General features: G+C 44.1%; 2 protein-coding genes across 2 annotated transcripts in view; one reads left to right on the forward strand and one right to left on the reverse strand.

Moving 5' to 3' along the window:
• The window catches only part of spock2 (SPARC (osteonectin), cwcv and kazal like domains proteoglycan 2), a 28,373-nt gene extending 20,904 nt beyond the window's left edge, over positions 1-7,469 (forward strand). The window contains exons 4-11 of the mRNA XM_041947912.1: positions 1,770-1,884; positions 2,250-2,355; positions 3,575-3,683; positions 3,841-3,975; positions 4,752-4,970; positions 5,487-5,549; positions 6,477-6,608; positions 7,161-7,469. Coding sequence (XP_041803846.1) covers positions 1,770-1,884; positions 2,250-2,355; positions 3,575-3,683; positions 3,841-3,975; positions 4,752-4,970; positions 5,487-5,549; positions 6,477-6,608; positions 7,161-7,303 — 1,022 coding nt within the window. The 3' untranslated portion in view covers positions 7,304-7,469. The remainder of the gene's footprint in view (positions 1-1,769; positions 1,885-2,249; positions 2,356-3,574; positions 3,684-3,840; positions 3,976-4,751; positions 4,971-5,486; positions 5,550-6,476; positions 6,609-7,160) is intronic.
• A 2,358-nt stretch (positions 7,470-9,827) lies between these two features.
• Positions 9,828-13,964, reverse strand: tysnd1 (trypsin like peroxisomal matrix peptidase 1). Its single transcript, XM_041947777.1, has 4 exons — positions 12,651-13,964; positions 10,912-11,042; positions 10,582-10,767; positions 9,828-10,385 (listed from the first exon to the last, which is right to left on the reverse strand). The coding sequence occupies exons 1-4, from the start codon at positions 13,733-13,735 to the stop codon at positions 10,183-10,185; spliced, it is 1,605 nt and encodes a 534-aa protein (XP_041803711.1). The 5' UTR covers positions 13,736-13,964; the 3' UTR covers positions 9,828-10,182.
• Positions 13,965-14,072: the final 108 nt, after the last annotated feature.

The following is a 14,072-nucleotide window of genomic DNA, read 5'->3' on the forward strand; positions in this document are numbered from 1 at the left end:
GTACTCACAACACAAAGCTGTGCCAGCATTGTAGCCGCTTGCTAAGATTTATTTACAAATGTTTTGCTATTATAAGGCAGGATTATCTGCTCTCTGTTTATATGCTGCTTCTATTCATTTCTTTTGCCCAAGTATTGGTTAAATCTTCCCTGGATGGGTTGCAAAACACATAGTTTTGTATACTTACCCCCCTACCTACCGCACTGTATCCCCATTAGTACCTTAATCGCCTTGTCCTCCTTTGTGTCTGGAGGTATCATTAGGGTTTAATTGGCTGATTTTGCTGATGCACTGTTCTGAACTAGACGGGGGGGGGTGAAACATCAAACCTGCAAGGAGAAAAAAAAAGGCAGGCAGTTGAGCCCGATCGATATCAAGCTCATATCAATATTAATCAGTTTACTGTTTCAGTCCACAAATGTCATTTCAGGCAGTAAAGTTTTATGTTAAACTGTAAGATATCCTGCATTCATTAAATATTACTGTCACGAGTGTTTGATTAGCATATATGAGGAATCACTGCAGAAAAAAATGGGCGCATATATATATCATACATGCACATACATGTAAATTGACCAATATTTTGATATTATACTTTTTTATTGCTTAACACTGGTGATGCAGCGACCCAATAAATAGAGGATCGGTCAGGCTCTCGCAGTGACAAAAGAGGAGGGAGTTAAGAAAGAACAAGAGAAAGGCAGAGAGAGAAAAGCTGGGAGATGTGTGTGATACTGTACACTGAGATACTCTACACAATCAATGCCAACTGGGAAACGGGGCGACCAGAGAATAAGGCTCCAGTGTTGACGGTCTAAATGGATGAGGAGTCTGCATCTGGGCATTAATGCCTCCGAGCCTCACTGTTTCTCAGTCAGAGCAGTCAGTCAGTCAGTTATACAACCAGCTCAGCCGTGACAGGGGGGTGTATTGTTTTGGATTTGCTTCTCAAATCAGATATCTGTCGGTTTGCTTCAGTAATCCTGTGATGTAGGCTGCATTAATGTATTCAGCCACCGCAGAGGACAAGAGAGATCCTAAGCCTGCCTGCTAAATTATAACAGTGCCATAAAGCAGGATACAGTAAGAGCAGGGGTTGAGTACAAGCACCTCTGTCATATGGATGAAACCTGCAATAGCAGTCTGTGAATAAGCTGTATTCTGCTGTACCGTACTGATGGATAATGTAGGTGAATAACGGCTGGGGGATATGAAGAGAATAGAGTGTGACATCCAGGTTTGGGCTGCAGGCGGCCTGCTAGGAACAGACAGCTGTGACATATGAGTGTGTGTGAGGTGCTGACACAAGGTCCAGCATTAGGTGCTCGCAGAGAGCGTGATGGATGGGGCAGAGCGAGGTGGCCATGCAGGCTTCAGCCTATATCGTGGAAAATATTCGTCTTAGCAGGTCACCTGAAGTGTAGCATTAAAAAAAAGTGTATTTACATTATTCCAAAGGTGATTTTTACAAAAGCTCAAAACAAGCGCAGCTGCATTGGAAACAAATGAATCTGCTTCATTCTGTTAGAAGATCTTTTCATTTTCAAAAGCGCAAAATGCCTCAAGATTTGTTACAGTGCAAGACCAACAACAGTGCTGCACCACGCTAGTAATTTAGACTGACTCTCAGGTTATACTGAGCGAACAGAGAGGAGAGATTTGGGATTTGAAACTGTGAGTGAAAAGTGGAACGATGGGCAGATAGAGAAAAGGTTTAAAACTGGTGTGAGGATACCACAGTTTCCATGTCATTTCCTGCTTTTCCCCAGATGTAGACACCACCAAGGACCCCTGTCAAAAGGTTAAGTGCAGCCGACACAAGGTGTGTATCGCCCAGGGTTACCAGAGAGCCGTGTGCGTCAACCGCAAGAAACTCGAACACAGGTGAGTGTGTGCAGCCCCTGGGCGAGAACAGACTGACTCCCAAAACACACACATAGTCAGAAATCTTCTCTGTTCACGCACATTTACATGAGGTGAACACAACAAAGTTTGCAGTCGGTGGCTTGTGCTGGTCTGGGATGAGTTTCCCTGTCGGCCACGGTGGTGAAAATAAAGCCTGTTTGTGCAGCAGTGCAGTGCGACTGCCTGCTGGTTAATGATAAGCTAATACATTCAGGCAGCATAGAGGAGGGCTGCTTGCTCCCTGTCCAGGTCGGTGCTGCTGTCTCTGTACTCTGAATTAGCACAGCAGTTGTCTCAGCTGGACTTTGCGAGGCTGAAGTGTTTGCGTGTCCTCTGTCCTGCAGACTGAAGCAGCCTGCTCTCAGGTCTCCTGATGGAAACTGTCAGCCCTGTCCCATCTCCTCCACGGGACCTGTGTGTGGATCAGACGGACACAACTATGCCTCAAAGGTACACCGAAGCAAATACACACCCAAAGGCCTGGGCAATAATTCAGTGTTATCTGTGTATCTGTATCTTTACATGATCGTTTTATTTTACAAAACTCTGCAGCCCAATTGAGCTATTCCAAGCTAATTCTAACTAAAAACTACGGTTTGGTTTTGTCTAATGTAAAACTTAACAATAGAACATTGGTTTCATTATTTGTGATTCTGCATACATTTGCTGTATTGTGATATACACAGAGTGGCCAGTTTATTAGGAACAGTAAGTCAGTCTAAAACAACAGCTAAAAGGAGGGTGAATATTGGACCTACATTCACCAGGTGGCCAGAAACTGGCTAACAGCTTTTTTGAGGTGTTAATATGTCAGTATTGTCTTTACAGCTATTGTGTTTTGCTGCTGCCTCCAAGTGGCTAAAAAAAAACAATCCATGCAGGATTAAGTTTAAACATCCAGAAAAAGTAACTTTTCTTGGGATTAATTCGTGTAATGAGCGTCGTCATTTCTCATTTCTCTAAAAAGAAAAGAAGTGATGGGTGTAGGTGAGGGTGGGAATCATTAGCACTAGAACTGTGCAGCATCCCCCACAATAAAGAAATGACTTATGTATAACACCACATATGTTCTGTCTGCTTTGTTATAGCATATGTTGTGTTGGTAAGCATTGCTCAAATAGTCTTGACAGCTTTTACCAATGCAGGTCATACAAGCAGACGTGCGAAAATGTTTGCACTGAAATATTATACAGCACATATGTATAACAATATGTGCAGCAGTCAGGAGCTGGTACATTTATTCACAGCTTTGACTTTGTGTTAGTATGTGCTATCACAATGTACTGTGCATTGTGGGGTAAATAGTGACATACGCTTTGCACATTCAGAGCTGAAGAGACTCTCAGGGGAGAAACGGAGAGAAAGAGCCAGGATATATGGCCGCAGAAGGACCAATTGGTGGCTTGCAGTGACAGAATCCTGTGTGTTTATTGATTTATGCTTTGTCTTTTGGATCACTATTGCTGACCTTGTGCGCAAGCAGAGGTGGGAAAGCGCGTTCAGTAGCAAGTCTCAGATTTGAATTAAGGCATACAGTCGGTCACCTCATGAATATTTGATCTGTGTTGCGGCAATAACTCATTTTACTTCACCTTTGTGTCCCCTTGTCGATGTCGCCGGTGTGTGTGTGTGTGTGTTAATGCATGCATGTGTGTGTTTTGTGTTGCAGTGCAAGCTGGAGCAGCAGGCGTGTCTTACGGGGAAGGATCTTACCCTGAAGTGTTCAGGTCTGTGTCCCTGTCCAACTGCTGCCCCAACATCCAAGGAGAGTAAACACGGTGAGATCAAACACACACAACAAGCTTCTCATCCTCCTTTTTAAATTCTGCATCACTGTCTCACACACACACACACACAAGAAGTACAACACTCATTATAACAATCTGAATATATGCAACAAACATCGTGTTCTTCCTCTCACGCTGGCCTCCATAGAGAGCTGTACTGGACAGGATCTAGCTGATCTCGGGGAGCGTCTGAGGGACTGGTTCCAGCTACTGCAGACCAATGCCAAGCAGAACAACAATAGCAAGCCTGGGGCCAGAACCACTGCAGCCAGCACCACATCAGGTTAGAGCTACTATGTAATGAATCCTGACTGCACCAAGAGGGAGCCCAATACGTAAGTTACAGGCAGTCTACCATAGAAAATGTCTAAACAAGCTGTTATGTCTTTTATTGTGTCTCACCATAGACAATGGATAAAGTTGCCCAGGAGCTACTGCTAACATAAAAGTTGCTACTACAGTTACAGCTACAGGCGATTTCACACTACACAAGTCATTGTTGCCTCAGAAATAAATAAAATGGTGGCCTTTCATGTGGCATTTTCTGCCTCAAGATGCCATGAAAAGCAGTAATAGTATCATGCAATGACTGCAATTGTAAGGCCAACAGGGAAAACAAAAACCTCACAATTTCAGCTCTGCGGTTCTGCTGTCGCGACCGCCACCTTCATGTTTTTTGCAGCTCTCGCTGGATAGATCTTACAACCAAATGCTCTTACAGGGCCTCAAAACTCTAACCCGTTTGGGAGGATGGATCAAGATTACGTTCTATTACATTCAGGTGCTGAGGGAGTGAGCCTCAGTGGCAGGTCAGCCACAAGTTAGCACCTGACAAGCACCAGGTCGTAAAGTTTGAAGTGCAGAGTTCATGTAATAGGTTTCGTAGAAGAAACCACTTTTCTGTTGAAACTGGTAACATGAAATGATAAAATAATAACGGGTGGATTTGCATTGGAAACAGGAGATATTTCTGAGCACACTGGCACGGTTTCCTTTTCCATTTGTGCAGCTGTCCCCTGATAAAAATGAATGTTTGTTTGTCTGTCTTTGTGTTTGCAGTGCTGGACAGGAGCCTGGTGGCCAGCTGTAAGGACTCCATAGGCTGGATGTTTTCCAAGCTGGACACCAACAACGATCTGTACCTGGACCAGGCCGAGCTGGCTGCCATCAACCTGGACAAGTACGAGGTCTGCATCCGACCCTTCTTCAACTCCTGCGACTCGTACAGGGACGGCAAGGTCTCCACTGCCGAGTGGTGCCTCTGCTTCTGGAGAGAGAGTGAGTGTTTCGGCGGAGGGTGTGAGGTTTGTGGGCTGTGTGTGTGTGTCCACGGGCATACGCACACATTCACGTGCCTGCATGCTGACATATATTCCCCTCGGTGCGTGTGTTCAAACTTAAAGGCGCTCAGCCGCCCCCAGGGGCAGCCACCTCTGTGTTGCGTGCTGGTCCGTCGCCATTTGTCTTCCTACTCATCCTCCTCTTTCCCCGTGGGGTGAAGCGGTCACCGCGAGGAGCTAAAAACATTCCTGCTGCTTGTTGACAGCCTGGCTCTCCCACAGCTCTCAGAGATTGCACCTGTCAGCCAACCAGCCAGGCAGAAACTAGGTCTAGGGTCCCAAGCTCATACAGTTTTTTTTTTTGGTTGGGAAGGAAATACACGGGAATTGAATTTAAGGTTGTTAGAAAACACTCCCGAGAGAATTCACTTTTAACTTTTGATTGTATTCGCCAGATTTATTCATTCCCTCTGTTCTGCGTTTAATCGTGCTCTTTTTGTTCTGTTCTTTTAAGAGCCGCCCTGCCTGGCTGAACTCGAGAGGATCCAAGTACTAGACGGCGGCAAGAGAAAGTTTGGTGGGTATCTGACTTCTCATAAGAGCATTCCAGCCCGACTGGATCTGTGTGTCCTGTTCGTGGGTTTTCATCGAGCAGATGACAAGCAAGAGGCGGGGATTAGTCCCTCATCAGTCTTGTGGATTAGAACTTGATACTGACAGACGGCAAAGGAAAAGCAGCCATCAGTGTGTGTCTTACATGTCCGTGTGAGCGGGTGAATGTGTGTGTGTGTATCCGGACATGTGTGCACGCATGTGCGCACTGCAGATTTTGGCTGGCTGACTGGGCTCTGAGTCAGGATTCTCCAAGGACACAGAGCGGCGAGCAGGGGGCAGTCTGCCAGCTCGACGCTCAGATGTTCCCTTGAAAGACTGGACAGACAGTTCTGTTTTGCCCCGTCTTAAATGTGTCACACACGTTTTTTTTCTTTATTTACATTATTCTAAAAGTAGCCTCTGAAACATTCAATGTCATCACTGACATTTCTGGAGAAAAATACCCTGCTAGGTGCAGGATCAGTGGTAAATGCAACTACAGTATGTTTTCCTTGCTTTTTGCATTCTTATGTGTGAGCACAGGCTGTGTTTCATATTCATGTAATGGTTCAGAAATTGAAAACTTTCCAATCTTGTGTCCTCCCTTATCCCATAATGATTAGCTAGCCAACATCGCACACACACACACCCCTATACCACCCCAATATGCTGCGATATGCTGACTTAATATTTATTCACCCCTATCTTGTTCCGTGAACATATTTGTATTCATGGAATACGGAATTGGCGGCCACACATGCTGCATGCATTACATTCTCACTCAGGCTCGTTGCCATGTGTGATGAGGTGTGATTCATGAGGTTTGGGGAGATTATGCGGTACGTAGGGTCTTGCGGGGTATGTGAAGTAGCCTTGCCTGACTCTTATGTATTTGCGTGTGAATGCAAAGGTCGATTCATCCCCAGCTGTGACGAGGACGGCTACTACAGGAAGCAGCAGTGTGACAGGGGAGAGTGCTGGTGTGTTGACCAAAACGGAGGAGAAGTAGCCGGATCTAGGATTCGTGGCAAACCAGACTGCGGTAAGTCCAGCAGGTTTCAGCTGTCAATATATATGAATAGAATTTGAACTTGAAAGCTGAATGCTGCGCATAAAAAAACCCTCTTCAAAAAGTCTGCTGTGGATTGGCCCACTTCTCCACAGCACCCCCACATGCATTGTGCACAAGGCTGCCTTTATGTTAAAGGACTAAGGCTCACTGCAACATAACTCACTGCAGGGACCAGTGCCACATTCATGTGTCCGGAGTCATTTGCATTCCAAAGCGCCGCTTGTCGCTGTGAGAAAAGTCTTTCAAGATAAATGAGGACTGGTTGGACTGAACCTGCGCCTGATAAGAATGGGTCCCTTGGCAAGGTTTAGAAATAGCTATTAAAATCCAGACAAAGTCAAACACATGCCCCTTTTTTGCTATTGCAGCCAATGTTTAAAATTGATTTCAGCATTTCTCATTGGTATAGAAAGGACTCTGTCAAAGTTGAGAGGAAGACGTACTGAACATTACTCATTACAATATACAAGATGTCCACAGTGGATAATTCAATCTGCGTGTTTTCTGTCCGTCTCGGCACAGATGATGAAATGGCATATTCAGGTGATTTTGGCAGTGGGGTCGGATGGGAGGACGAGGAAGAGAAAGAAGCTGAGGAGACTGCAGAGGCTGAAGAGGAGGAGGGAGAGGTGGGAGAGGTAGATGATGGGGGCTATATCTGGTAAAGGGCCAACGTGTAGTCCAACCTCTCGACAGGAGCATCTCGATGGTCCCAAACACACACACACACACACACACACAGACACACACACTCACACACGCAGACAAGCATATACACACAAACACACATATCCTGCAAAGAAATGGACATGGTGAAGCTGTCACACTCAGAACAACACTAGCTTATGAAGAAGCGAGGGAGAGGGTCGCACGGGTGGGGAGAGGGAAGATACATATGTTATGGGAGTATTTAATGTTACAGGATGTTCTTTAAACGGGCAGGGGAAGGGTAAATTTCACTATTAAGAAATTATGGGTCTGGAGTCAAGAATTTTGTCCCCCATACTTGTGAATCTTTGTTCTCTTCTGTTGTATGTCCTTTGAACCATCTTTGAGCAGTTTTTAGCTGATGCATAATGAAGACTTTAAGCAGTCCCAGGTGCTTGTCATGTGCTCGCATAAAAAAAATGGAGAAAGATTGGGTGCATTTCAATAGTCCAAATTGGCCTCTTTCATCTTTTCTTTCTGCAGATTAACTAAATTTAGATAACCCGTTTTCGTGTTAGGCAGGAAATTAGGCAGTAAAGAGGAAGCCATGTTAGAGTACTGAAAAGCACCCTTTGACTTTACCGTTTTCATGTCATACGCTTCGGCTCACATGTGACAGTAGTGCTCTGTCTCATTCATGACTTATTAAAAAGAAAAGTTACCCACTCATCACTCTTTAGCTTGTATATAATGTGTGTATCAGAAGACAGATTGTCACCTATTAGTCCCGTTATCAATGCCTTGAAAGACTAGCAGAATATACTGCTTAGTTGACAAGTGTACATCGTATCATAATGTGGATCAATTATTGTGTTTAATAAAAAAAAGAAAATAAAGTGGACTATGTGGCCCAGCTGGCCACCGTACATCTGAGTCTGTGCTTTTGTTCTCTCTCCTCTGCCTATACTGGCTATACTGGCTGATGTCTATATTTTGAGTCTACACTGTAGACTCAAAATATGCGTGTGGCATGGCTGTAGACTCTACAGCCATGCCAGCAGCTCTGAGGCTGCATGTGGAACAGCAGTGCTTTTAGCTAAATGCTAATGTAAGCATGCTAACATGCTCCCTGTGACAATGGCAGCCTGCTGATGTGTAGGTTTACCATCTTAATTTAGCCTGTGGGCGTGCTAGTATTTGCTAATTAGCACTGAAGACAAACTCATGTGAGGTGGATCGTAAATTAGAAAGATGGTAAATCTGCACTCTTGTCTCTTGCCAATGTGATATAAGCCAGAACTGGCAGATAATGTAAGCTATGCTGAAATATTGGTCAGACTCTAATTGCCACATCTTACATCATCACTGAACTGCTGTCCCTGAGCAAAAAATCCTTCTCATGCAATTTCTGTAATTCATGATGCATGAACACAAGTTGGTCAGAGTTTTGTGCAAAAAAATATATGTGTATTCCTTTATATCTGTGGTTTCCTCCTTTTAACAACATTAAAACACAGATTCTTAAAATCTTGACGTTTTTACAGGTAAAATGTACCATTTGAGTGATATGATGGATTTTTGGATCAGGTTATCCACATCCACATCATTTTCAGTCATCATTTATCATCACATTTGAACACTAAATATTAAGCACAAACATTTTTTTTTTTCCATTTGCAAGACTGTGAGTCTGTATCCTCTGAGGGGCAGATCTTATGGTCAGCTCACTTTGACTCTTGCCTTACCTCATTCTGCAGTGGAGTGCAGCTTATAGCTATGGGAAACCAGCAGAAATGAGATACAGACCCAGGTCTGCATATCAGCACTTCTTACAGCACAATGCCTATAGAAAACTCTCACCTCAGCCTCCCCGGGACATTTCTCCCACCTCTCCACTGTGAGCTCTTCAGTCTGAGAACAGTGAAATAGAAACCTTACAGTATGTTACAGTGTATCCTTGGGAGCTCAGACCAACACCGCTTGTCTTAGCATTGTTAAAACTGACAGTAACCAATCCGCTGAAATGTCATTTCTCAGCTTCACGTTTCAGTGATAATGGAAATCAGAATCAGTAATGTCCCAGTGGGTGAAACCTTAAATGTGTTAGCTGTGAGTGTGTATTCCTGCCAACAGATGTCTGAATACCTGATACCAACGAGGCACAAGGCTTCTGGCTACCCAAAGGGACCAATCATTTTCAGCAACCTGTCAGCCGATTATGCTGAATATTCCTCCTGCTTGGTGAAAACAAGCCATATGTAACAGAACCAGGTGTAAGTCCTAACACATGCTTCCGGGAAAAGTGTATCATCTTTTCTTGACGCTGTAAAATAACTAAGGCTTCAATGTTAGGATGGAAAGTCGTTGCACTTTTCTGTGGATTCCTTTTTGACTTTTCATACGGAGAAATGTGGCTCGTTAATACTGCTTTCTTCTGCCTTCTCAATCCATTTATGTTCCCCTGACGTTGCTTGACTTCACTGAATTGTGACAATTGTGTACAGAACTACACCCAGCATACACTGAAATATCACCAGAATAAACTATTTCATTATTTTAATTACAGTACAATAAAACAATCTCCACAGTATTAAAGTAACTTTAACTTGGCTGTTAACATTACTTTGTCTTTTTAATCTTTCACATTCTTTACTGCATGTTTCTGGGTATCACAAAGAATAAATGATTCCTCTTTTAGTTGCATTTACTTCATATCGGTGACTTTGTACCTGCGTTTGGAACAAATTAAGTTATGAAACACATAAAGTTATATAAACACCAGTTTTTATAAACATGATATATATATTTGACTATCTAATGTGATTTTGCATATAAACCATACTGATTTAACTGTCCAACCTCTTTCTAGCATATCTCAAGGCACAAGGGTCCTCTGTTATAGTTTGCTCTGATCACACTGTAGCCTCCACACCCTTTTGACTTCTTCTTCTGTGGTGTCCAACACCCTGAAAACATTAGCATCTGTTGTCTGGTAAAAGTGCTGCAACAACCCCTGGAAAATAGTCACCGGGATGCTAAAGTTGAGGTGCGGATAGGTCACTTTGGCAGCCAGGTCCCTCGTGTTGCTGGACACAATACCTGCAAAACAGCAAATAACTGTTATATTCTCTTAAAATTGCAAAAGTACAGCAGTTCAGAAAGAGCAGTCACATGTTTATAACTGCCTTTTCTCCACACGAGGTTCATTGTTACAGTGCAGTTTTCTGTGGGCATCATACGCCCCCCACTGATCACAAAGAGTATATGTTTTTGTTGGTGCTGAGCTTCTTCTTACCCAGCAGCTCTCCTGAGCATCTCCGCACCACAGCACCCCCGCTGGCCCCTGCTTGCACTGCACAAGTGGTCTGAAGCATGACAGGCCGGTCATTCAAGCTAATGGCTTTGGAGAGGACACCACAGGTCAGGGACGGACCACAGCTCCGACCCAGCCCACCATATCCCACCACAACTACAGAATCACCTGCAGGCAGAGAAACCAAACTGAACATCAATCCTAGAACAGTTTCATTAGTGTAAAGAAACTGAAATCTCCTCTGGCACTCACTACAAAGCAAGATGTTACTCTAACATCGATCATTTCCACTAAACAAAACTGATATCAAACCTGGATTGAAACTCTGAGCCATTCGAGGGACCACAGCCTCTGTGGTGGAGTCTCTCAGCTGCACCAAAGCCAAATCAAAGGGTGAAGATGCTTTAGTGGAAAACAGCACGTCACCCACAACATCATGGACTCTGTGAAACAGACATTACAAAAACAACCAGCAAACATGATGTATTATGTGCTGTTTGTGCCAAATCAGGACAGATTGTGCTCAGAAACACTGAAGCTTACTAAAGCCCTGAACACACACAAGGGATTTTAATTATTCTGGAAAATTAAACCAGAACCACATATTTCAGGAAGACCCGGGGATGAATTTCACTCTCAGATCTGACACATTACACAAACACGCAGTCCTGAGAAGAGGGTCAGACAAAATCAGTGAAGACACCTGTGAAGGTGTGTAAGGGCCTTCAAAGGAAAAGGAGTTTGAGGGAAGAGTTAAACCAAAAAGACAATAAAACAGTGCATCCAATCATCGTAACTACCAGTTTCACTACGTTTTACTGAGGTTTGAAGCTATCAGCTCACAACAATACATTTTCCTCAGAGACTTTTGGTTCAGATATTCCAGTTTCAGGCCACCTGGAAAGAGCCACTGTTAATGTTATTACAGCCCTGTTTCCAAAATAGTTGGGATGCTGTGTAAAATGTAGATAGAAACAGAATGTGAGAATTTGCAAAACATTGAAGGCCTACATTTTAATTAAAAATAGCACAGAGACAACTTATCACATATTGAAACTGAGAAATGTCACTGTTTTTTTTTAACTATATGCTCATTTAAAATTTCATGCCAGCAACACATTTCAAAGAAGTTGGGACAGTGGCAACAAAAGGCTGTAAAGGTTGTGAAATGCTGAAAGAAAACAGCTGGTGGAGCATCTCACAGTTAATTAGGTTAAGTGGCAACAGGTTAGTCTCATGATTGGGTATAAAAAGAGCCTCTCAGAGAGGCTGAATCTTTCTGAAGTGAAGATGGAGAGAGGTTCACCACGCTGTGACAGACTGCACAGGCGAATAGTGCAACAATTTAAGAATAATGTTCAGTAATGTAAAATTGCAAAGAGCTTGGGGATTCCATTGTCTACAGAACATAATGTCATTAAAAGATACAGAGAATCTGAAGAAATCTCTGTATGTAGGGGTCAAGGCCGAAACCCATATTGGCTGGCTGTGACGAAGGAGACTTTTGAGTAGACTTTTGAAACTGTTGACTAGCTGAAATCGTTCATCAAGCCAGAATAGGAACTCATTCCACTTTCAAAATGACAGCAATTGGTCTCCTCAGTTCCCAAACGCTGACAGAGTGTTGTGAAAAGAAGAGGTGATGCAGCACAGGGGTAAACATGACCCTGACCAACTCTTTTGAAAAGTTTTGCTGGCATCAAATTCTAAATGATATATTTTTTAAAACAATGAAATTTTTCCTGTTTCAACATTTGATATGTTGTCTTTGTACTATTTTTAATTAAATATGGGGTTTCAGTGTTTTGCAAATCATCACATTCTCTATTTACATTTTACAGTGTCCCATCTTTTTTGGAAAACGGGTTGTAGTTCCACCTGCGCTTTTCCTGCTATAAATCGTCAATAAGTTTGCTATGAAAAGGGTCTATCAAACAAGTTTTCATGTGTTTTGGATAATTTTTTTCCTGTACAGAGAAGGGTGAGTCTGGCATACCCACAATTAAGATAAGAAAGGTTGAGAAGGGTAAAGACGATGAATGTGCTGTCACCTGTCCCTGTGATGGAACTTCAGGGTGACCGTCGACTTCCCATTGACAACGTGCCGGCAGGTCACCACCAGCTGAGAGGTGACAACGACTCCTGAGCCCCAGAACTGCCCGCTATCCACAAGGCACACAGTGGGGTATTTAATAGCTCTTGACTCATGGGCTGTGGCGGATATGTGGAGGCCTGCCTCTCCCGGATGCAGCCAAACATCTCGGAGTGGATCCTGAATGCTCATGCAGCGGATGATGTTTCTGAAGATGGACTGGACGGAGCAGACAAGCGTGAGGCCTATCCACTCGTTCGCCTTCCAACCAAATGGAGACACGATCAGTCCAATGAGACGCACATCACCTGCGCCTTTCACCACAAACAACCCTCCGCCCTCGGTGCCCGGCAAGCACCGGGCATCTGTGAGGATGACGGCGTTGTCCTCTCCAGCGAGGTTACTGATGATACCTCTGCTGAGGGTGCTGATGAAGAGATCCACACAGAGGGAGCCGAAAGGTGAGCCACATGCAACAACCGGGTGGCCTTTCTGGAGAGATGAGCTGCTCTGCCAGGGTATAGTCCCTGAATCTGGGCTGCTGTTTACCACCACACTTGTCTTGAGTACAGCAAACCAGCTGAGGAACCAAGAATCTCTGATCAGCTCCTCATCCTCCTCCTCGTCACTATGGAAACGCCACTGGTCACCCTCTTGGAAGAGTGCCTGGAAAGCCTGATTGAACTCCAGGCAGTTCACCAGCATCAGCAACTCGGCTGAAACTTCCCGGTTACATGTTGTTTTGCTCCTGGAGGGTGATAACGCTTCTCCCTGTGCAAACTGGCCGTTGTCCAGATCTGGCTCAGTAGGCAAGCTGACACGGATTTGAAGTTTTCCACTGAAACTGCGGGGTAACAGGAGCCTGCGGTCTGCGGAAAGAGGCTCTGTGTCGGCAATAAAACGGGAAAACGGGGCGGCGGTGCATATTACTGTTCCAGTTTGGGGATGGACTATAACTCCGCTGCAGCTCGCAGGTTTCTTTGCTGAAAAAGGCTCCAACAGCTTGACTACACAGCAATACCTCTCCACCTCCTTTACCTGCATGTCGTTAGGAACGCAGATGAACTTTACCCATATGTCGATAACGGAGCTTAGCAGCTTGAAGACACTGTAAAACCGTTGAAAAGCAGCACATTAAAAAAGCTCAAGTCCGGTGGTGAGGCAAGAAAACGACTCTCCATGCTAGGTAGCGAGGCAGAATGACTCCGAGTATAAGTTAATATTCAAATGTTAGTATTCTTCAGTGTTGTGTTTACCCACGGAAATTCTGTCGTCTAACTTCCTGATTCAACATCATTGGCCCACAAGTAAAAAAAAAAATGTCAGCTACCGATTGATTTGATTGGTGAGAATATAAACAACTAACAGGTTCGAGCCAATG

This window comes from Chelmon rostratus, chromosome 11 (assembly GCF_017976325.1).
Source record: "Chelmon rostratus isolate fCheRos1 chromosome 11, fCheRos1.pri, whole genome shotgun sequence".
Classification (NCBI taxonomy): domain Eukaryota; kingdom Metazoa; phylum Chordata; class Actinopteri; order Chaetodontiformes; family Chaetodontidae; genus Chelmon; species Chelmon rostratus.